The sequence below is a fragment of the Capsaspora owczarzaki genome, assembly GCF_000151315.2.
Source record: "Capsaspora owczarzaki ATCC 30864 unplaced genomic scaffold supercont2.4, whole genome shotgun sequence".
Classification (NCBI taxonomy): Eukaryota; class Filasterea; order Ministeriida; family Capsasporidae; genus Capsaspora; species Capsaspora owczarzaki.
In genome coordinates, this window is record NW_011887295.1 from 1,071,948 (window position 1) to 1,094,240 (window position 22,293).

Sequence of the window (22,293 nt, forward strand, 5' to 3'; positions counted from 1 at the left end):
ACGTAAACGTCCTCGGAACTTTCTTTCCCGTTCAGTCATCCATATCACAGTTTTGTTATTTTGGTGCTTAGTCCACTTTTCCAATTCACTAACAAACAGCTCAACAAAGCACTACTTTCGGTTCAGATCCCGACTTTTACTTAGATCGGCTCAGAGCGCGAGACGTTTTTTTTTTTTTTTTTTGATTCTGCTGTCATATGCTCACACGACATGGCCATCCGTCGGCAGCCGGATCCGCCTTCGGTCCGCCATCCCCGACATTCTCATCTGAGAGTGTGAGCTACAGCAGTAGCAGTAGCAGTAGCAGTGGAAGTGGCAGTGGAAGTGGCCGAAGTCGAAGCGGTTCAGCTGCTGCTGCCTCAGATCAACCGGGTGTCCATCACCATCACCATCACCAACACCACCACCAACACCACCACCAAAGTCACTCATATCAGCAACAGCAACAGCAGCAACAACAGCATCAGCAACAACACTTGCTGTCGCAACGGCAGCGCGTCCTCACTTCACCGCCCTCCTCGTCATCCTCGTCAGCATCCCCATCACCACCATCGTCACCGTCATGGCAGTCTCCCACCACCTTCAGTACAACCACCAACAACAGCAACAACAATGGAAGGCAGGAGGACGGCAAGCGACGCGCACTCGCCTCATCCGCAGCCAACAACAACTCAGCATCATCATCAGCTGCCTCGTCCGTCTCGTCGGCCACAGTCGCACGGCAGGGCCTCCGCTGGATGGCCGACGTGTTCCGCACAGCGAGCCAGCTGTTCTGGGACTTTGGCGTGCCGCGACCGGTGCCGCAGCCGCACGTCAAGCGCAAGACACTCGTGCTCGATCTCGACGAGACGCTGATTCACAGCACGCTCGAGCCCGGCGGTCCGCGGGTGCACGACATGCAGATTGACGTGCACATCGAAAAGCTCGTCTACGTGTTCTACGTGTACAAGCGGCCGTACGTCGACCTGTTCCTCAAGCAGACGAGCCACTGGTACGATCTGGTCATCTTCACGGCCAGCTTGCACCAGTACGGCCACCCCGTCATTGACTCGCTCGACCTCGGGCGCGGATTGTTCCGGCACCGGCTCTTCCGCGAATCATGCGTGCAGGTATGTTCAAAACAAAGGGGAGGAGGAGATTTAATAATGGTGATGGATTTGTCAAAGATACCAATTTTTTTGTTGCGCTTTGAAACATTGGTTACCCCCTGCTTTGAACAGGAGAATGGCAACTTTATGAAGGACCTCACGCTGGTGGAGCCGGATCTCGCACGAGTCTGCCTCATTGATAATTCGCCTGGCGCATATGCCATACAACCAGGTGGGAGACTCGTATTTCGAGCTTGTGTCGCATCGGATTTCGTCTCGTTGTTTGTTTGGTGCTTGTGAATTTCTCATTTGGAATGGATCCTACTACAGAGAACGGGATTCCCATCGAAACTTGGTATAGCGACCCCAAGGACCAGGCGCTACTCGACCTACTCCCGTTCTTGAATGCATTGAGATTCACCAACGACGTTCGCTCTATTCTTTCAATCCGCTTGCCATAAGAACCCCTCGCGCGCGCGCGTGCGTGTGTGTGAATGTGTGTATTCCCTTTGTTATTCATTCCTTAAAAGCATCGTTTTTTGTTTTTTGTTTGTTTCAGTTGTATTTCTATGTACAAAGCGCGCCCATGTTGACATCATGCTTGAGGCTTGGCAGACGCCATCGAATTGGCATCCAAAGTGCGAATTATCACCCAGGGATTCTTCAGCTTGAAGGACCAGTCTATTGTAGATCTGGACGGGACCAGGGGCGGAAAGTGTGCAACCTGAATGGTGTGCGTGTTGTCCACGAAACGCCAGACCATGCTCTCGCGATGCATGTTCGATCTGAATGTGCCATTCCTAAAGAATCTCGGGTTTGTGTTGTGTGCAACATGCAAGTGGCTTCGGAATCTGCGTGTGTCAGAAGTGCGTGCCACAAACAACACAAAAAGAAGGTGAGAGCCATGAAGAGTGTGTGCCACAAAGCCAAAGCACAAATCGCAGGTGAGAGCCCATCATCATCGTCTCTCGTTCGAACAAGGCTCAAAAGCCTGGCCGTACCGGAGATCCCACTGCGAATCGACCACCTCGTCGAACGAGATGACCGTGCGCTTGGAGTCGGCGAGTGTGGCAAAGTAGTACTTTTTAAACCGGCAAATGTCGAGCTCTTGCAGGCCTGCAAACTCCTCGCGGGCCATGCAGCGCGGCGGATCTGAGCTGGTGAGCGACATGCCGAATTTGCCCTTCCACAGGCGGTGGCACGCCGGTTTCCACAGCGTATCTGCGTCGGCGATTTGATGCCAGAACCGCGACACTTGCCCCGCGCGATGCAAGTCTACCGGATCCAGGAAGGACAGGATGAACTCTAAGATTTCGAGCGGTAGAATTGTCGTGAAATCGGCGGCAGTTGCGTCCCCAACGTCGCCCTCCGCAGCTGCAGAACTGGTAGCAAGCAATGCTGACGACGACGACGATGAGGCTAGCTCTGCAGCAGCGTGTGTTGGAGGAACTGGCGCCGAGTGACCTCGCGGACGTCGGAGTGCAATCACCATGCGTATCCCGCCAGCAATCTCGACCTCGTAGTCACTCATGCTTTCCTCGTCGCTGCTCGACCATCGGAACATGTCTCGTCGGTTTTCCTGCTCGAGTAGCATGCGCACAAAGCGGTCTTCCTCCTCGTCGTCGGCGTCGACTCCAAAGTCGTCATCCTCCAGCTGCTGCTGCTGGTCGGCTGCCTCATCCTGCTGGTCCTCTTGGTCTTGGTCCTCCTCCTCCTCCTCGTCGTCGCCATCATCATCGTCATCGTCGTCTTCGTCGTCGCCGTCTTGTTCAATGTCTTCACCGTCGTGCGAGCGAAAGTAGTGCAGCAGTCGCGAGCGGTGAGCGTGAGTTGCCGCTGCCGCCGCCGACGCGTTTGTCAAGCCCGACGTGTCATCACCATCATCCCCATCGTCATCATCATTGCGAGTCTCGGCATGTGCTCGTTGCACGCTGTCGCTGTCGGCTTCGTTGCTGTGCTCGTTCATTGATATCAATCGCTCTTCTTTTGTTCCGCTTTCAAAATTGCGGAAGATTTCGCCACAAACAAACGCAGCGTATTCGCGTTTTCTAAGTTGATGAGAAGTTCAATGGATGGCAAGCTGAATCAAAGTCAGCGGTTCAATGGGAAGCTGTACAGTATGCAATGAAACGAGGTGTTGTTGTATGTCGAAGGGGGTGAAATAAAGAAAGACTGAGGTTGTTCACCAGCGAACCGGCTTCTGTCCATTGAATGCCAAAAGTGAGCCAGACGACAAGGGTTGGGAGCGCTCAGCACGTGCGGGTGGTTGACAGTCAAGCAGGAGGACGAGCTATAGTATCTACATTGTTTTGGAAATCGAACGTGAAGGTTTTCATTGATAAACTTGAAAGCACCAATGCAATCGACAAAATGTTACAATAGCCCCCCAACTCCCACTTGCTCTCAGACTTTCAGCGATTGCAGATAGGCCTTGCGAACCGCGCGATCATCGGCCGGGCGGGAAATCGCCGTCCACACGGGTTCGTCCTTGAACAGGCGCATGACATGCACAAAGTCGGACACATCCAGAGTGAATCGATGATAGATGCCTGCAGGCTACCAGCATCCAAAAGCACGACCAAATCAACCTCAAATCAGTCAAATCGAACACAATCCGATTATCCAACGCCATGCAACGCGCTTTCGAGGACAAGTCCAACTCCGACCCCCAAACCAAACAACAACAACAACAACAACTCACCAGAATGATCAAATCGCCTCGAGTCAGATGGATACGGACCCATCGGTCTTGACGGTCTCGCACATCGAAAAACCCGCTGCCTTCCAGCATGTATCGGATTTCCTCGTCGTCGTGCAAGTGCTCTTGGAAGAACTGCTCGTGCTTTTCCTTTGGGATTCCTGCCGGTGTGATGTTGACCTACAAAAATCATCAAGAATCATGTGTGGATTGAACACAGAATCTGAGAAAACGAGCGTGGCAAACTCCGACACGGAGAAAATTCATTGGCAGACGGAGATTGCCCTGCGTTGCGCCGCAATGTCTCGAATCAGCAACACAAGTCGGTGGGGGCGTGAACGGAAGAATGTCAAATCCCAACCACCCCAGACGGAGTGGCAGAGTGGACGAGCGCCGTAGTCAGAGCAGAATCAACGCCCAATGGTTTGTACCTCGTCGCCGCTGCTGTAGCTCCGCTCCTTGCGCAGTGCATCGACCTTGGACATTTCGGTCGCAGGGTCAAAGTGCCAGTGCAGCACGCCCAGCTCAACCAGGGCCTCGCCGCTCACAGGCACGTTCGGTGTCTGCTGGGCGAGCGATTTGCGGCCTTGCTCTGCCAGCGCCGCCTCGTCGATCAGCCAAGCGTGCATTTTTTGCGATTCTGATGTCAGAAATTATATATTGTAAGACTGAGGACTGAGGACAAAATGAGTTTCGTTGTCTGGAACATAGTAAAACCATGAAATCGAAAGAGTTTTTTGTTCAGTCATTTTCTATTGCTGCCTGGTTTTATTCCTTGCGTTTTCTTAGGTGAGTCAGTGAACAGTCCGTAAGACCTTTTGTCGTTTTTGTCGAGTTTTCCTTTTTTTTTTTTCTTTTGGACCACGTTGCTTGCTGTTTCGTTCGTTTCGTCGGTCGGGTCTGCGCCACTCGCCGCCTCTCGTCAGCATTACAGACAGTGACTTGATCAGCACAAGTGCACTGAGCGCCGTGGAGAAGGGAAGGGAAGGGAAAGGTGGGGAAAGGACTGGGCTTTCTGCAGCTGCTGAAGCATCGTCGAGCAGTCGTCCGCTGTGCTCTGTGATGTGCTGTGATCGGGATGGGGCAACTCTATCAAACATGGCAGACGCGTGGCTTATGATTGCAGCGTACAGACTGAGAGTGAGTGAGAGTGAGTGTGTGTGGAGTTACGAAGGGGAGATCTCTCTCTTGGCTGCTGCACTCACTCACTCACCCGTCGTGATGATCTGGGTCGTCACTCACCATTCAATGGAACAACTTGTATTACAGAAGCTCACGACTTGTGGCTCGGATCGCACCGCCAGTTTCCCCCGACTTTTTGCTCGACCTGCTACTCGTTTCGCCGCTTTGAACCCCCCCCCCAGACGACGCGAGATGGCCACGAGCGTCTTTGATGCCGTGCGCTCCTTGTTCAAGGACCCGCTCGCAGACTCGCCCGAGATTGACGAGTCGTTGCTGACGCCGCCGTTGATTGACGCTCTCGTCCGCGCCTTCCAGCCGGGCGAGGGATTTGCGCTCACGGCAGAGCAACGAAACGCATTTCTCGTCCTCGTGACCGCACTTGAGCTGACAGATTCGTCCGTTCTCAACAAGTAAGCGCGCCGAAAGAATGGCGGCATTTTTGTTTTCTTGGTATTGCTTGGGTACCGATCGGAACTGACTTTAATCGACGCTGCACAATCAAAGGTTTGGGCAGCTTGGAGCCGGCGTGGCAATCTCAGTTGGTCTCTTTGATGCGTTCGCTTATCGAGAAATTGATCCTATTCGTCTTATTACGGTAAGCACATACATGCTAGCTCACGCACCGGCTGTCTACAGTGTGAATGCTTTGCGAGCCGTCTGCAGCAAGCTCGTCATTGTTGACTTTCCGCGTTGTACACCGCCGTTCGATCTGTGTTGTTGCTTTTTGCGGAGACACAATTTTGACTCTTTCTTTGTTCGATTTAATCCACGGTCGTACAAATCCGCCTGCTGTGGAGAGCCACGCAAAACAAAAAAGGCGAAAAAGGGAATTGTTAAAGTCGCAAGCCATGCAGACGCGCAGTCCAACAAAGACGAGCCCCCAAAGCGTGGTTGGCCCCCCGTTGTCCCTCGAATCGTGACAACAGAAGAGTGTGCTAATTTCGTCAATGGACAAAAAAGCGCGAGCATTCTATGAATGTTGGCAAATCTGCACCAATGCGGGACCAAATGTCCAACAAAGCCAATGGAGCACACTTTGGATGATGGATATCACAAAAGGAGCATGCTCCCAAACGGGTTCCTCCATGCCCAACTGGGCTTCTCCCGCTTCCAATCCCAAACCCACGCCGCTTTTGTTCTTGTTTTCGACCTGCTTCTAACATCTACCTTTTCTCTCTTTCTCACTCACTCTCTCTCTCTCTCTCCTCCGACAAGCCACACACACACCCGCTGTATTTCGAATGAAACAACTCACTTTCTCTTGTCTTGCTTGTCTCTTATCTTCTTCCAGTTATTGCTCCGCTTCCCAGTGTCGGCCCCTTTGTTGCGAGCTGGAAATCTCGCCAAAAATGTCAAGCAGATGAAAGACAAGCAAGACGATGCTGCCGTTTCAAGTGCGGCCGGTGAGCTGTTTCAACGGTGGGCAGCTTGGCGAGCGGAGGCCAGGCCTGCCGGCGCTGTAGAGTCGCCCAACCCTACAACCACCACCACCACCACCAGCGCCCCAGTTCTGGCGAAATCTGTTAATAACCTTCCTTCATCCTCAACCACCTCATCTTCTGCAACTGTTAATGCTCAACATGGTCAAAGTGCAACTCTTGCGCGAAACCCAAAACCAAAAGTTACTGCATCCATGTATCCAGACTATCTTGCACCAAGGTCGAAATTGCTCACGGTCATGTCCACGTCCGACATTGAATCGGCAACGCCCGCCCAGAATCCAGCCTCCTCCTCCACCAAACCACGCATCCGTGCGTCGGAGGCGATGGATGTCGTCACAAGTGAAGGACCTCGCATGAGCCAAAAGCGGCGACACCACGCCACCGAAGATCAGAAGAGCGGCAGCGACAGCGACGACTCGGAACAAGCCAATCCCAATGGCCGGAAATCGAGGCGTCAAGACGCGGGCCGTCGCAAAGTCGCCCGAGTCCAGACTGAAGAATCGTCGTCCGACTATGACAGCGACAGTGACGAGCGCACGCACGCTTCCGCTCCTGCCTCCAAGAACAACAACAACAACAACAACAACAACAAGAACGGCACCTCCTCGCGCAAGCCGACGACGCGCACTGCTACCGGTGCGCTTGCACAATCCATCCGCGCCAAATTCGACCAGTGGCGTGACGAGCAACTTCCCTCTCACGAGCTACCGGTTGACGAGGAGATTATTGCCCGAGCGCAGGCGCAAGAGGACGAGAAGCAGCCCGCGCTGATGAGTTACAAGGAGCCCATGTATCTCGAGGCCACGGCGGATATCCACGGCGACGACGATCTCGCCGTGGTGCGCGCCGACCTCGAAGTGGTGCTGTTCTCAAGCGACGACGAGGCCGACATGTCTTCCAGCGATGAGGACGCCAGTGACCTTGAGCAAGATGGTCGCGGACGGCGGCGTCGGCCCCTGTTGCCCGCCGGCGCGCAACTTGGCGACCTGCCCTCTCGGATGGAGCCCCCTCGCCGATCCAACCGCATTCACTCCAAGCAACCTGGTGCTGCAACCCGTCGAGAGAAATCTCGACCAGCTCAGGCTGACGTTTCCAAATCCAAGTCTTCGAAATCGTCCGACACCCCTGAAACGCCGGCAACTCGTGCATCTGAGGCCGCGACTGCAACTACAGTGTCTGACAAGCGGGCAGTTCCAGCAGGTTCGGCAGCACCCAAGTCCAGCCCGACAACGAGCACTGCTGGGGCGTCGTCGACAAAACCCGTGCAGCGTCCCACTAACTCCGCCCCCAAGCCATTGCCGAGCGCATCCGCCCCGGAGGCACCCGCTGCCCCAAAGATTGTTTCCTACGGCGCGTCAGCTGGTGGCTTTTTCGGCTCATCGTCGTTCTCGAGTGCCAACCGGCCCGGTTCTTGGTTGAACAAACGCCCTGCTTCCACAACAACAGCAACAGCAACAACCCCGTTGTCGTTGCCAAATACGTCTGCTAGTCCTGCTGTTGGTGGCTTGGCAGCGGCTACTGGAACCACGTATGGAACGCCAGGCGCGGCAGCCAGCTTGCGATCTCCGACAGAGGTTTCCCCGGCCACCACAACGGCGGCGACAGCAACGCCCGCGTCTTCCACAGCACCAGCACCTGTGGGCCTCGATGGCGAGCGTGTCAAGCGAATCTCTATTGCGAGTCACTTGGCAAGATCTGCTGCATCATCATCAACGACCCCGCCACCTGCGTCTTTGTCCGATTTGCCCAGTGCATCCAACTCGCAAGTGGTACCGATGGAAACCTCGACAGGCAAGCCCGGAAAGCGCGTCACCTGGGCCCCGGACGCCCAGCTGGTGCGTGTCACGGAAGTGGAGCGGTTTGTGTACGATCAGGACACTGATGACAGCGACAACGACGACCGTCCAGCAGCCGCGCACCTTGCGTTCGCGGAAGCCGTTACGCAAGAGCATGCACGCGAGAAGGCAAGTCACCACGATGGCGAGCTTATCGAGTGGACTCGCCCTGCGGCGCTGGAACTCGATGCCAGCTGCGTCCATGAGATTGGCGCCAAGAGTGTCGAGAGCCAGTTGCTTGCTGCTCGCAATGAGACTGTGATTGGAGCCGTCTACTATCTGACAACCGACATTCCGCCGTCTCCCGTAGAACCCGACCATGACATTTCGAATGAGCGCGTCGCCCTCCCCAAGGCCATTCCGCTGTGGCCCATCACCGAGGCCAACCCGACAGGTGCCGCTCCTCACTCCATTAGCGCTGCTCCTCACACCATTAGCGCTGCTCCGACTCCCTCATTGCCCGCCGTGCATTCTTCACGAACAACTTCGCGTTGGTCGGCTCCTACCAACCCCGTTCCTTCGGCTCTTCCAGCATCTCTGCCAGCATCTCTGCCAGCTTCTCTTCCCACCGCGCTTCCGACTGCGTTTGCGCTTTCCAGCTCTTTATCCTCCATGCTGCCGATGACTCTGTCCGGGTCTGGGCCGGCTGCCCCTGCGGCTTCGGCTGCTGCTCCCCCTCCTTCCACGCCCAACTTTAGCGCGGTGCTGGACCCTTCCATGTTTGCGAAACTGCAAGCTTCGATCCAGTCCTTGACCAATCCGATGGCGCAGGTTTCTCAGCAGACCATCCAACCAATGCAGCACCAATACGCGCAGCAACCACCACCTCAGCAGCAACACCACTACCCAGCCCAAATGCCATCTCATTCCGCTCCATACGCGCAGCAGCAACCACCACCTTCCTTCCAGCCTCAGTCAATGCATGATCGCTCGATGCCGTCCTCGATGCAACCGTCCTTCCATGGCTCATCCCACCAGCCTAGCCACCAGCCATCGCATGCACCGTACGGATTCTCCGGAGGATCAAACCGACCCGACTACTCGCAGCCATCATCGCGAGATGGAAGGGATTACCGTTCAGGCAGCGGTGGTTCGAGTCAGGGCTCACGCAGCGGCGGACACAGCAGCGGTGGCGGTGGCAGTGGCAGAAGCGTTTGTCGATTTTTCGGCACTCGCGTCGGCTGCAAACGCGGAGACACTTGCCCCTACATTCACGAGCGCTAGAATCCGCATCGACAGTATTCTCATGCCAACTCTCTCAAGTCGCCAATCCGGTACTCACTATTATAACAATAAAATTGATGATTTGATTTTATGGTTTCGCAAAAGCAGATGGTGTCACAGAGGTGTGCTTCAAGCAAATGTTACAAATAGAGTTATGGCCTGCGATAAACAGGGATGGGTTGTTTGTGTTGACGTTTATTGATTTCTCCCAGGGCACACGCAGAATCAATTTGGTTTGGCAAACGGATCCACGTATTTCGCACGAGAGCGACGACCGCTTGCAGCGGAGGAAGGGGCACCAGCAACAGCAGCAGCTGCAGCAGCAGCAGCCGGGGTTGTCAAAGCAGCGCCAGACGGCCCAGCTTGTGATTGGGGTGCTGGTGTTGCGACGCGCCCCAAGTCCGTGTCCGACGGAGGCGCAGCAGGGGCCGCGGCGCCGTCATCCTCCACTGGCCCGTTCTGTTCCAAAAAGAATAATCCAAAGATTTAAAAAACAATTTAAAAAATGAAATCTCAACCACACAGACAAACCACATGAGGCCCAAAATGTACCTTGGAGACCCAACGCTTCAGTTTGGGATCAAACACCATCGAATTTTCCTCGCCAAGGTTGGCAACGATGGGGCGTTTCGGCAGGATATTCGAGGCGGATTTCATGAGGGACGAGAGCCAGCCTTGACCGCGCGCTTCAGCTCGTTTCTTCTCCTCGGCAGCTAGAACACACGCGAAAGCATAAGTAAGAATGAAACATAAATCCAAAGAAACACTGCTCCGCCCCCCCCCCTCCAAGCAAGCCACCGACTCGACTCACCAGCCCATGGATCAACTTTGGCGCCAGAACTTTGATCGGCGTCGGGATTTTCCGCTTCTTCGCTGTTGCCCGACGTGCTCGTGTCGGACGACATGGCCTGCGACGGCTTTTTGGACCGCTTCCGATTGGTGTACAATCCCAGGTCATCTTCATCTTCAACGCCGTTCGCTGCTCCAGTGTGTGATTCGGCTGCAGCAGGGGCATCGGCAGAAGTTGCATGATTGTCGGAGAAGTGGGTCGGAGCGGAATCGGCATCCGCAAAAAGCGGCCCTGCAGCGTTCGAACCCGCTGCTTGCCACGACATGAGAGAGCCGGCACCTTCGTTGGCGCCCAGTAGATTGGTTGCAGTGGCGGTGGGATCGAAAAACAACATGGACTCGGTACTTGGCGCCGGGTTTTGCGGCGGCGTGCTCTCGTCCGAAGATTGAAGGGGCGCAGACGTCAGGCGTGCGCTCGTGTGCAACGTACTCGGAATGTACGACGAGTCTGCAGCAAAGGAGCGGACGGTCGTGTCATGAAGCGCGAAGGTGGGCTGTTCGGTGTATCCGCTTGTTGTCGTGGCAGCCCAACCAGAGACACTCGCCATGGACTGCGACGAGAGTGGCAGAGGAGGGAGAGAGGAGGCCGGAAGAAAGCCACCACCACCACCACCACGAGCACCCGCGGACTCGTGCGACCGAGGGAGTGGCGTCGAATACATGTCGTACCGATATCCTGGTGGCTCGGACGGGTCTCCAAACTGACCGGAAAGTGGACGTGCAGTGCTGGAAAATGCCGTAGGTTGCGGGAGAGGCGCGTCAATGTCAAAGTTCGGATCATAATCGGGATCGAATTCGAGTTCGGCGGGGTCAATGTACAAGTTCAAGTCGACGTCGTCCATCACATCGACGCTATCGTCTCGGCCTGAGGCGGGCAGAGGTTCGCCTGTCGAGGTGCCGTCCCCGCCAAGCAAAGTTGTGCCGGTGGCAAGTCGAAGCGAGCTTTGAGCAGAGAGCGAGATGGCGTGAGTGCGGTCGGGGAACGGCGCAGTCGACTCCAAATCAAGCGGCGAGGATCCGGTGTCACGAAGCTCTGGGGCGGGTGCCAGGCTGTCCCCAACAGTTAACAGGCGCACCGACGAGGCGGGAGGTGGTGCGGTCGATGGAGGCGCTTGCAGGTGGACGGCCCATTGGGAGAGTAGAGCATGCAGAGCCCGAGAAGGGTCAAGGCTCGTCTCGGCAAAGCGTGACACTGCAAGCTGCAGCTTGGGCACGTCATAGTCGAGCTTGGCACACGCTACAATCATTGCGAATGGCAGCAGATGTGGTTGCGGTTGTGAAACGCAGAAATCAAAGCCAGCAGCGTATCGACCGTCCATCAGCAAGCCTTCCAGCGTCGACAAGTCGGCCTCGGAAGGACCATAGCCATAGCTCGGAGTATGCTCCGCAGCTGGAGGTTCGTCGGCAAGGACTGAGGTGGAGGTGCTCGCTTCGGCTGTGGTTGGCCGCGCCGGGGCGAACTCGACATCGAGCGCGTGAGTGCCTGCATCGACAAGAGTAGGGAAGGCCGAGATGCCTGCATCGACAAGAGCAGGGAATGCAGAGATGCCTGCATCCACGCGCTGAGGGGCCAGCTCGAGCGAGGTAGAGGTGCTCGCATGAGCGCTTGGGGGTCGCGCTGGCACAGCAGGCTCGACATCGGTCAGAGTGAATGCGTCGACAAGCTGCACAGCTGGCTGGAGCGGCACAGGATCCGGTTGGCTTGCAGTGAGCACATCAATGCGATCGACAGCCCCCTTCAATTCGGTGGCTTGGGAATCAAGGTCTGTGCGAAGTTGTTGAAGCTCGAGCTGCGCTTGCTCAAGCTTCTGCTTTTCGGCAGCCAACTCGGAGCGCAGCTGTTGATTTTCTGTCTCAAAGGCAGCGGACGAGTTGGAGGCAACATGTTGTTCGGGAGCGGTTGAAACTGCAGACTCCAACTGTGCTTGCTCGCGTTTCTGCGTTTCGGCAGCAGCCAGCTCGAGGCGCAACTGTTGATTCTCTGGCTCGAAAGGAGCGGACTCGAGAGCAATGTTGTGTGACGAGTACAGCGGAGCAGTTGGAATTTCAGACGTACTGCTGGAAGGAAGCGCGCTGGTCTCGGGTTGTTGGTGCAAGGATGCTGCGGCAAAATCGGCGCTCTGGTCGGCAGTGCTGGTATCTGCAAGCGCAAAGTCATCGGCTGGAGCAACCGGAATCGCTGCTTCTGGGTGTTGGAAATCAGCCTCTGGCGGCGGAGGGTTGGAAGGTGAGCGATCATCCGTTTCGTCGTGATTCGCCCGCAGACTAGGTTGCTGGCGCCTGGATTTGGGCCGCGTGTACATGTCGCTCTCAATCGTGTCATCCAAACCGGCCCAGCTGTCGTCATTGGAGGGCGCGGCTCCGTGTGAATGCAAACCAGACTCGCCGTAAGTGGCACTGGGGCTCGACGCAAGCCAAGCAGGGTGGGACGATTGCACTTCGGGCGCAACTGCCCAAGGCTCAAGAGGTTGCGAAGCAACGAGGGCAGACGACGAAGAAGACTCGTAGCTTTGTGGATTCGCGGGCTGATGTTGCGTTTCGAAGAATTGCTGTTGCTGTGATGATGACGATGATGATGGTTGTGGAAGGTGTTGCAGTGGTGGTTGCTGGGGCTGACTGGCGCTCGGTGCGGGGAATAAATCAACAGAATTCGTGCCAGTCAGAGTCTCAGAGCCAAGGTACCCGTTGGCGTAAGCGGCGGAGCCTGAAGCAAACATCTCGGTTGCTTGAGAGCCCGCAATGGGCTCCTCGCGTGGAATCGACTCACGATCAAAGGATTGGGCCAAGCTAGTGTCCTGCGATGCACGATCAGCCGGTTGCAAGTCAAGCCATGCCGCCTGCTGACTTGCATGTAGATCAATCTGCTGGAATTGGTCCACAGATTGGAGCTGATCGACTGGCTGAAACTGAACAAATTGAGGGCCGTCCTCAGCCGCAGAAGGCTGGAAATGATCCGCCAGCTTGAAGTGGTCCACTTGTTGGAAATGATCCACTTGCTGGAAATGGTTGACGGGTTGGAAATGATTCACTTGCTGGAAATGATTGACGGGTTGGAAATGATCCACTTGTTGGAAATGATCATCTCTCGAATCCACTTCTTGATCGCCAGAAACTTGCCGTTTGTGAGTGCGACTGGTGAACATGTCATCTTCCCAACCGTTCTCGGTGACTTCAGGGGCAGCCACGGTTTCTTGCCGAGGAGTGTCGTCGACTAGTTCTGAAGTAGTAGACTCGAGCGGAATGTCGCTCAAGGACTGAGCGTTGGTGAACACGTCGCCTCCTGCGGCGTGCTCTGGAGCGAGATCGTGATGGCTGGAGTTCATCACGGGTGCCGACGCAGCAGCCTCGTCATTCGCCTCTGCGTGCTTTGGTCGTCGACTTGTAAACATGTCGTCCTCCCATCCAGATTCAACAGCGTCCGTCGAAGGTGCCGATGACACGGCAGCCTCGTCACGCAGCTCTTCTTCGTGTTTTGGTCGGCGACTGGTAAACAAGTCGTCCTCCCATCCGGCCTCGACGGCAGCAGCGTCGCTGGAGGCAACTAGAGTCGAGTCGAACGGTTGACTCGGTGCTGTCTGCCATGGCGCAGACACAAATCCGTGGTCGTTTGGAAGTGCGGACGGATTGTTCATCAGGGGTGGTTCTGCCTGAACGATAGGCTCGGTCTCGTCGCTTGGCTCGGTCGGTTTTCTGTGGCGGCTGGTGAACATGTCGTCCTCCCAGGCAGTTTCGCCAGAGGGTTGGTCATCCTGCCCTTGCGAATCTTGGTGTGTGGGGACGGTTTGAGAAAGCTGCCAGAACGGAGTTGGTGCGGCCGCCAGCCACGGAGCACCAGGAGGGGTGGCAGCATTCGCTTGAGTCGGGTTGCCCTTGTCAAAAGCGAACGGTTCGGGGACAATCTCGTGGTTGGCGGTCGTCGGTTGTACGGGCGGCCTTTCATTCTCTGCGCTCGTTGCAAAAGAAAAGGGTGCCGAAGAAATCGCAGCTTCGCTCGCGACAGACCAGTGGTGGTTACCAGCACTGCTCGTATGATTTGACAGACCGCTGTCGGTATCTGCTTCAAGCTGGTCGGCAGCTGGCTGGTCCTCCGGATCTTGTTGACGCTTGGCTCTGCGACTGGTAAACATGTCGTCGTCCCAACCAGTCTCGGCAGCTTCTGCAGGAGGAAGTGGTACTGACTCGGTTGGTTTGGTTGCCTCGATTGCCTCGCTGGCTTCGACTGGAGCTGGGCCCGTCAACGTGGACGAAACAAACCACGGCGCAGCGGTCAAAGTCGTGCTACCCGGCGCGCTGCCAGCCACAAACCACGGATTCTCGACATTGGTAACCCCCAAAGTCGCAACGTCACTAGCAGGCGCCGTCGAGACAGCTTGCACCGCGAACGGATCGACCACAGGCACTTCTGGAGCGGTGAAGGGCGCAGGAGGAGCGACCCAAGATGTGCTGTCGATCTCGGAGGGCTGCGGAGCGAAAGATGGCGAAACCGGCTTCGCGGCGCGGCGGCTTGTAAACAGATCGTTCTCGAGCTCGAGATCCTCTGGCAAATTGAGCGTAGGGCGACCGGGCTCGGTGTGTCCAGCTTCGAGTGGTGCTGAAGCCGGATTGTACGATGAGATTGGATGGTGGGTGAGTGTCGCAGCACCAGCCTCTGCGTGACCTGTTGCTGCTGGAGTGGCTGCAGTAGCAGTTGGAGCAGCAGCAGGAGCAACAGCAGCAGGAGCAGCAGCAGTCGGAGCAGCAGTCGTGGTGCTTGTCAATCCAGAAGCAGCCACATAGTATCGCCTGCCTCGCGACGTTGACGCAGACGCGATCGATCCGCTGTAGAACTTGCCCGCGGGAACAGCAGCAGACGGCGCCGTCATTGCAGTCAGCGGAGTCTGGTGTGAGGCAGAGACGGACGGATCCCACAGAGTTGAAGCAGCAGAAGCAGTGTTGTTGGCCGTTGAGCTTGTTGGGCGGCCACTGCTCGCAGCGAGGCCTGCGCTTGCAAAGAAGCCAGCGGGCGATGCAAACGGCGAAGGAGCAGTCGCAGTATGAGGAGTAGAGTGAGCAGTCTGAGGAGTACCAGTCATTGTGTGACTGTGAGCAGGCGTAGACGCAGCAGCAGGAGCTGTAGATTGAGCAAACCAGGTCGGCTGCGGTGCGTTGTCGTGCACTGCTGCGCCAGTGAACAAGTTAGTCAAGTGTTGTTGTTGTTGCTGGTGGTGGTGGGGGTAGTGCTGTGGCTGCAGATCGAGGTCTGATGCTGCTGCGTTGGCGACTTGGGAGAAGAAGTCGGCCGTCATTGCTTGCGTCGTCATGCTGATGCTGTTGTTGCTGATGCTGATGCTCTGAGTGTTGCTGCTAGGGAACAGCCGAGCCGTCGCCTGCGCCTGGAACGGCTGCACCGGCGACGTGAACGTGCTGGTCGATGGCGTTGAGCCGCCAAAGAACTTGGACGGAGAGTCAAAGCTCATGCTGGCTGAGTGTGTGCGTGTTTATTGGGTGCCACTCAATCCCAATGGAAACAAGCAACAATGACTCAAAGACCACAAGACCAAAAAGAGCAAAGACCGAAGAAACGGAAGGAACGAAAGAAAAAGAAAGGAAAACGAGAACAGAAGAAAAAAAGACTGAGACGCTCAGAAATCATCAACGTGTGTATTTTGTAAGACTACTTTGCATAATGCTCGTGTAGAATGGAAACGGCAAAACAGAAAAACAAAGGGAAAGGAACAACCAAACAATGCAAGTGAAAACAAACAAACAAAACTCAAAATTGAAGCAAAACTTCTCTCAAACGTTCAGTATCGACATTTTAAAGCGCTGGCTTCTCGTTTTGGTGTCCCACAATGCGCTGCAACTTTTCAGACATGTAGTAAGGCTTCTCGGCGGTGCCATCGTTGCGCTCGCAATCCTCGCAGAAGCAAAGGAAGATGGTGTCGATCGTCATGTCAAACACACTGAAGATGCCCTTTGCAATCATGTAGGCAAAGACAGCAACAACCTGCAAGAGAAAGCACAAAGAGCGTTGCAACAACAACAGCAAACCCCCCCCCCCGTGAGCCAAAGAACTCGACACACTTCAAAAAAACCAAACCATCAAAAAATCACGTACAATGACAGGGAGCATAAAGTAGTTGAGATCTGCTGATCGGTTCTTGAGAATATACCATGTGAGGACGGAGGCGGTGCAGGCAACCATCATCTTGCCCAGGAAGATGACAAAGTCGCCGACCTTGTCGACGAACGCAAGACGCAAAATGTTGCGTGTGAGCAGCTCGAAGGCGCGCACAGCGGCGTGGCAGAAGCTGTAGCCGTAGACGGCAATTTCAATGTACGCGTTCTTGTTCAAGAAGCGAATAAACTTTTCCAGACACCAGAGGCAGCACCGGAAGCATTTGACAATAACCTTGACAAATTCGCTCTGAGAGGTTCTTGTCTGCCGGTCAATGTACTCGAGCATGACGCGCGCAACTTGCACAAGCGCAAGGATGAGCGAGCCAAAAGCAATCGAGCCCAGGTGATAGATCAGCGCACGCTTGAGGGATCCAATGATGGGGAACCACGGCAGGTTTTTGTGGTCACGCGTCCAGTACCAAGTCGCCACTGCACCGGCAATGGTGACCTGGCTGAGGGCAGTGAGGAGATTGGTCGTCCAGAACAGACCGACAAGGTGGTAAATCTGGAAGCTGCGGAGGAGACTGTCGCTCGTGTAGCCGAGGAAGGTGCAGTTGGTGGGCTCGGACTGGTCGGCCGGAGGCGTGCAGGTAATGTTGACGCCAAGGCCGTAAGGGTCGTTGAAGGACGCCTCGCCGGAGGTCGCGAGGAAGGCAGCGACCCAAATCCACCAGATGAGGAAGGCAACCAAGGCACCCATCGTAATGATCGGAAGGAAGATCATGGAGGGCATGGCGGCCATGGCGCGCGCAGCTTCCTTGATAATCTCGATGGCAATCTTGATGCGGTTGCGCAAAAAGACAACACAGACAAAGAGCACAAAGCAGACAACAGCGGAAATGATGCCGAGCACGAGGAAGGTATACTCTTGATAGGCAATCGTGTTAAAGTGCAGATTGTAAGGGAGGGAGTTGCTCAAGTCCCTGTGCTCCTTGTACTGCTGGAAGCAGATGCCGGTGGCAGCTGCAGAGCCAGCAAGCGCACCCAAAAGCGTCATCCAGACCATGAATCCAGCGATAAAGCGCAGCAGGAAGAGCCAGACAAACGCCATGGCGACGGCAATGGCGCAGCCAGCGAGAATGTACACCCACGCAGCCTCCAAGTCGGACAAGACCTGGCCAGACAGCTCGGCAGTGTTGAAAAAGTCGAGCAGAACGTTCAGCGATGCCGTCAGGTTGACACCAGCAACCTCGACCGTGTTGCCGTCCAAAATGTACGAAAAGTTTTGAGTGAGCACAGAAAAGTCGGGAATGCATCGCTTCAGGAAGGTGGTGCTCTGGAGCTGGTAGGGCGCGCAGGTGCCGTTCAAGACAAAGTCTTCGAGCTCGTTGTTGTCGCTGGGTGCAAACGTGTAGCGGCAAATGGCTTCGTCGTAGTCCATGTTGACGCCCACAAACTTGCTGGCCGTCGGGCACTCTGGGACGCACACTTGCGTGGTTTGCAGGCAGTTGAGGTTGACGGGGTCGCACTTGGTAATGTCAAAGAAGAAGAGGTACGAGTTGTTGCGCTGGTCGCCGTACAGTCCGTCGTTGAGCTCGCCGCAAATGTTTCCCATCGAGTCGACGGGGTTGATGAGGCGGAACGGGTCTCCGTTAGCAAAGCCGAAGCTGAAGAGGTTGGAAATGCAGGACAACAAAAAAATCAGTCACAGCACACCATGCAGAATGCTCATCCAAGCGGTGGTGTTCAAGAGGATGATCAGATGAAGCTTTGGCCATAACGGGTTTGGATCTTTTTCGGCTTTTGACATGGTTTGGGAAGGAGGATCTGGCGGGGGCGAGGCTGTCATCCAAAAAAGGGCCGACGCTCCCTTTTCTTTTTCCTTTTCTTTTTTCCTTTCTTTTTCGTTTTGGCTTTGTGCCTTGAATGGAGAGGAGGAACATGGACTTACGCGGCAATGATGATCATGCCAATCCAGAACACAATGAACAGCAGGCAGCATGGTACATCCGTGCACTTGCGGTTGTGGATGGGTCCCTGTTTTTAGAAGAAGAGCGAAAAAGACAAAGTTAGCATCCAACCGGCCAATCGCATTACAACTAGCACAATATCACAATCAAAATTTAAACATGACAAAAAGAAAAAAGAAAAAAAAGAAAAAGCCACAACAATGAGCTGATGGGGTGGAGAAGTTTCGCATTTGAAAAATCAACACCTTCCCAGTTTTGCCGCTCGGCCAAGCAGAGAAAGCGCTCAACTCGCTTCGCTGGAGCTGCATGTCGTGCCTGGCGGACACTTGTCTCTTCCAACCCATCGTCCCGCGCTCTGCTGGCTTCCTTGAGTTGAGGTGATAAAAAGTGGCGATACTAATCCATTACTATTTTTGAATTTTTTTTCGCAAAGGATTGCCATGCCAAAACAAACAAAAAATAAAAAATAAAAAATAAAAATTGATGGGTCGCCGTCGTTTTGGATGCTCACCATGCACACTGTTGAATGTGGCGACAGAAGGAGGTGCAACACCAGTCGAACAAGAGGAAAAAGGAAACAAAGCAAAAGTGCCCCACCAGCGACACAATCCAGATGAAAGTGAAAGAGGGAGTTGTTGTTGTTGCTGTTTTGTTGTTGTTGTTGTGGTTGCCAACTTTTTTTTTTTTTTTTTTTTTTTTTTTGGTTCGGAGTGTGCAAAACCACCAGCACCACTGTGGAGCGAGCGCATCCCACGGCGCGAGCGACACGGCAGACCAGGTCCAATGCTTCCTCTATGTCTCCCTGGGCCACATGGAGGGAGACGTGGCTGGGTCAGACGCAGTCAGACCACAGGGCAAACGGCCAAAGCGCGAAGGGCGCGTTTCAACAAAACCAAAAAAAAAAAAAAAAAAAAAAAAAAAAAAAAGGAACAGATGCCCTCCCACTGCTGCTCAACTCAATGGAGCCCCCTCCTGATGATGTGAGGAGGATGGAAAGGCAGTCTGGTGGGCTGCTGGTGTAAGTGGGTGGAGCCGAGGGTGGCGGAGGCGACTCCCAGCGAGCGACAGAGCAGTGAGAACTAAAGCGAGCAGCGAACCTTGAAGTCAGGGTCGTAGGCGATCTTGTCCTCCTTCAGCTCAATGTCTTCGCCTTTTGCCATCTCAAAGAGTAAAGAAAAGAAAGAAGAAAAAAAAAATGAATGAATGAAGGAATGATTGACGAGAAACTAAAAGTCAATGTCGCTTGGACGGCTAAACAATAAAAGTCAAATACGACAAGGAAAAACCAAAAGACCTCAAACAAAACAATTGACACTAAGCTTGTTGTTGTCGACAACCCCGATTTAAGGTTGGATGGCTCACTAGCGTCCAGGTGAATCGTGGATGCGATTGGCTGTTCCACTGGCTTTCACTCCAAGTGGTTCAAGTGGTTTTGGATTCGAAGCAAAACAGAATTGACAACGCCAACCTCTGCCTCCTCGACCCCGAGGCCTCTAGTGCGACTTGGCCAGAGCATCAACCGTATCTCTGGATACAAGAGCAAGATGTCAAACCTGTGGAGGTCGGCACGTCGCGACGATTGTGCAATCTCATGTTAAACACCACTGTATTTTTCACCCATTCAACGCAACACAACTTTAGATTGACGCACCAATTGCCAATTACCTTGAAGCGCGACTCATAATTCAAAGTTTGAAACAAACAACCACAGAAAGTCGGCAGACTTTGCTCACAACAGAGCCCCGATCTCGCGGACGGTGGTTCCATCCTCAAAGTTTTTCAGCGCTTTGACGAGCTGCGAAAAGTTTGGACGCAGTTCGGGTATGACGTTCCAACAACTCAGCATCAGGTTGAAGAGGTCGGCTGAGCAGTGCTCGGGCATGGGCAGGCGACCACCAGCTTCCACATGAGCCAGAGTTTCACGCCCGTCCATCTTGCCGTACGGTGCTGCACCATAGCTGGAGCATTCCCCTACCGACATGCACCAACAAAAAGTGAGATGCAAGTACTGTTTTTAGCAGGACACAACGATGCACTCACAGGCTGTCACGGCGAACGACCACACGTCGGACATGGATGAGAACTTGCGGAAATTCAACGTTTCCGGCGCCATCCACTGAAATGAGAGCAAGGTTAACAGAATCGTAATTAGCATCAAAACCGCAAGCAAGTGGCAACCTGGCCACACATTTTGACCCACCTTCAACGGAAGTTTGCCGCCCGTTTGCATGCGATAGTAGTCGGTCTCGGAGGCCAGCACGCGAGAAAGCCCAAAGTCGGCAATCTTCACCACCATTCCTTGCCCCACAAGACAGTTTCGAGCAGCAAGATCACGATGCACAAAGTGGAGCGTGCCCAGATACTCCATCCCGAGTGCAATCTGACGAATCGCATGAATCTGCTCGTTGTACATCCACCAAAGCGACTGGGCCTTGGACTTTTGCAGCAGCGTGCGCAAATCTCCATACTGCACGAATTCGAGCAGAACGAGATGCGGCTCTGACTCTACAAGAGCTGCAAGCAGGCGAACAACGTTGGGGTGCACAAACGGCGCCATCAACTTCGCCTCGCTTTCAAAGTCCTTGCGGGACTTTTCGTCTGCATCAGACTTCAGAGACTTGACGGCAACTTGCACGGTTTCGGATGCTGCAGGTCCAAGCAAGACCTGTGCTCGTAGGGGCAGTACGCTAGGCGGGACTTGACCCAGTGCTACATCGCCAAAGTTGCCGCTGGCGAGGTGCTTCACAATGGTCAAGCCTTCGCGAACGCGACGAGAATTGCTGCCAGCGACATGCGCGCTCGCATAATCATATATCACCTCGGGAGAGGTCGTTGAGATGGCTTGGTACAACGCTTCTGGCTGCTTTTGACCTGCCGTGGCATAAGCGGCAATGTCCTCCTTTTGGGGAGATCGAAGAGGGGAGACTGTCATTTCAACAGCCTCCTGATAGACGGGATCGGCAGGGTCCGTTGCAGATTCCTTCGGTCGCGTGACTGAGCTCTGCGAGCGCCGGCGTCGCAACACGATTAACATCAATGCAATGATCGCAACAACCGCCACAGACGCAACAGCTCCAGCGATGGCAGCTGCTGAGGATGCAGATGAGTCTTGAGAACCTCCACCTTGTTGTGCAATGGACGATGCAACGGATGCAGCTGATGCTGAAGCGGTTGAAGAAATAGAAGCAGAGAGCACGGCGGCAACGGATGCTGCAGAAGTAGAGGAGGCAGCCGAAACGGAGGACACGGAAGCAACAGACTCCAAGACGGCGGCAACGGATGCTGCAGAAGTAGCGGAGGCAGCCGAAACGGAGGACACGGAAGCAACTGAGGCGACGGAGGCAACAGAGGCGACGGAAGCAACTGACGCAACAGAAGCAACAGACTCCAAGACGGCGGCAACGGAGGCTGCAGAAGTAGCGGAGGCAGCCGAAACGGAGGACACGGAAGCAACAGATGCTGCAGATGCTGCAGAGGCGGCGGACACGGAGGACACGGAGGCAACAGACTCCAAGACGGCTGCAACGGAGGCTGCAGAAGTAACAGACGCTGGAGACGCGGAGGACACGGAGGCAACTGAGGCTGCGGACGTAACCGAGGCCGCGGAAACGGAGGACACAGAGGCAGCCGATGCCAAAGCAGCAGCGACTGAGGATGAAGAGATCACAGACGCGGCGGACGCAGAGGACACGGAAGCGACTGACGCAAGCACAGCGGCGACTGATGCCGCAGACGTAGCAGACACGGAGGAGGCCGATGCAGCGGACACGGAGGAGACCGAGCTCGCCGACACGAGGGACACGGAGGCGATCGATTGCGACACCATTGCCGCAGACGAGGTCGAGGCAATCATGCACTCGTCGACAACATTCACCATCCACGCCTGCGCTCCGGACGAGATGGCCG

At 54.9% G+C, this 22,293-nt stretch overlaps 8 protein-coding genes across 9 annotated transcripts; 3 read left to right on the plus strand and 5 right to left on the minus strand.

Annotated features, from left to right (window-relative positions):
• The first annotated feature begins 45 nt into the window (after positions 1 to 45).
• On the plus strand, positions 46 to 1,623 carry CAOG_03127 (NLI interacting factor family protein). The gene is made up of 3 exons (XM_004363909.2): positions 46 to 1,109; positions 1,221 to 1,320; positions 1,419 to 1,623. Exons 1-3 carry the CDS (start codon positions 198 to 200, stop codon positions 1,547 to 1,549), a joined length of 1,143 nt encoding a protein of 380 aa, XP_004363966.1. The 5' UTR covers positions 46 to 197; the 3' UTR covers positions 1,550 to 1,623.
• Positions 1,624 to 1,631: 8 nt separating this feature from the next.
• Positions 1,632 to 3,247, minus strand: CAOG_03128 (hypothetical protein). Its single transcript, XM_004363910.2, has 2 exons — positions 2,090 to 3,247; positions 1,632 to 1,939 (listed from the first exon to the last, which is right to left on the minus strand). Exons 1-2 carry the CDS (start codon positions 3,052 to 3,054, stop codon positions 1,684 to 1,686), a joined length of 1,221 nt encoding a protein of 406 aa, XP_004363967.2. The 5' UTR covers positions 3,055 to 3,247; the 3' UTR covers positions 1,632 to 1,683.
• A 157-nt stretch (positions 3,248 to 3,404) lies between these two features.
• CAOG_03129 (hypothetical protein) lies at positions 3,405 to 4,555 on the minus strand. Its single transcript, XM_004363911.2, has 3 exons — positions 4,218 to 4,555; positions 3,790 to 3,966; positions 3,405 to 3,644 (listed from the first exon to the last, which is right to left on the minus strand). The coding sequence occupies exons 1-3, from the start codon at positions 4,413 to 4,415 to the stop codon at positions 3,492 to 3,494; spliced, it is 528 nt and encodes a 175-aa protein (XP_004363968.1). The 5' UTR covers positions 4,416 to 4,555; the 3' UTR covers positions 3,405 to 3,491.
• Positions 4,556 to 4,884: 329 nt separating this feature from the next.
• CAOG_03130 (hypothetical protein) lies at positions 4,885 to 5,382 on the plus strand (the record flags this gene model as incomplete). Its single annotated transcript, XM_004363912.1, has 2 exons — positions 4,885 to 4,913; positions 5,151 to 5,382. 2 exons carry the CDS (start codon positions 4,885 to 4,887, stop codon positions 5,380 to 5,382), a joined length of 261 nt encoding a protein of 86 aa, XP_004363969.1.
• A 1,219-nt stretch (positions 5,383 to 6,601) lies between these two features.
• CAOG_03131 (hypothetical protein) lies at positions 6,602 to 9,570 on the plus strand (the record flags this gene model as incomplete). The annotated part of the gene is made up of 1 exon (XM_004363913.2): positions 6,602 to 9,570. The coding sequence occupies one exon, from the start codon at positions 6,602 to 6,604 to the stop codon at positions 9,467 to 9,469; it is 2,868 nt and encodes a 955-aa protein (XP_004363970.1). The 3' UTR covers positions 9,470 to 9,570.
• A 75-nt stretch (positions 9,571 to 9,645) lies between these two features.
• Positions 9,646 to 15,931, minus strand: CAOG_03132 (the record flags this gene model as incomplete). 2 transcript variants are annotated; one of them, XM_011271936.1, is made up of 4 exons in its annotated part: positions 9,646 to 9,928; positions 10,022 to 10,182; positions 10,281 to 11,834; positions 11,868 to 15,931. In XM_011271936.1, the coding sequence occupies 4 exons, from the start codon at positions 15,772 to 15,774 to the stop codon at positions 9,695 to 9,697; spliced, it is 5,856 nt and encodes a 1,951-aa protein (XP_011270238.1). The 2 variants fall into 2 exon arrangements, with proteins under 2 accessions (XP_011270238.1, XP_004363971.1); XM_004363914.1 differs by having other exon boundaries at positions 9,695 to 9,928; positions 10,281 to 15,774.
• A 13-nt stretch (positions 15,932 to 15,944) lies between these two features.
• On the minus strand, positions 15,945 to 19,583 carry CAOG_03133 (choline transporter-like protein). Its single transcript, XM_004363915.2, has 4 exons — positions 19,485 to 19,583; positions 18,369 to 18,454; positions 16,416 to 18,084; positions 15,945 to 16,304 (listed from the first exon to the last, which is right to left on the minus strand). The coding sequence occupies exons 1-4, from the start codon at positions 19,545 to 19,547 to the stop codon at positions 16,116 to 16,118; spliced, it is 2,007 nt and encodes a 668-aa protein (XP_004363972.1). The 5' UTR covers positions 19,548 to 19,583; the 3' UTR covers positions 15,945 to 16,115.
• Positions 19,584 to 20,116: 533 nt separating this feature from the next.
• On the minus strand, positions 20,117 to 22,270 carry CAOG_08668 (hypothetical protein; the record flags this gene model as incomplete). The annotated part of the gene is made up of 4 exons (XM_011271977.1): positions 20,117 to 20,358; positions 20,428 to 20,503; positions 20,588 to 20,785; positions 20,876 to 22,270. Coding segments are annotated over 4 exons (1,911 nt in total), but the record flags the coding sequence as incomplete, so codon positions are not given.
• Between the last annotated feature and the right edge of the window lie 23 nt (positions 22,271 to 22,293).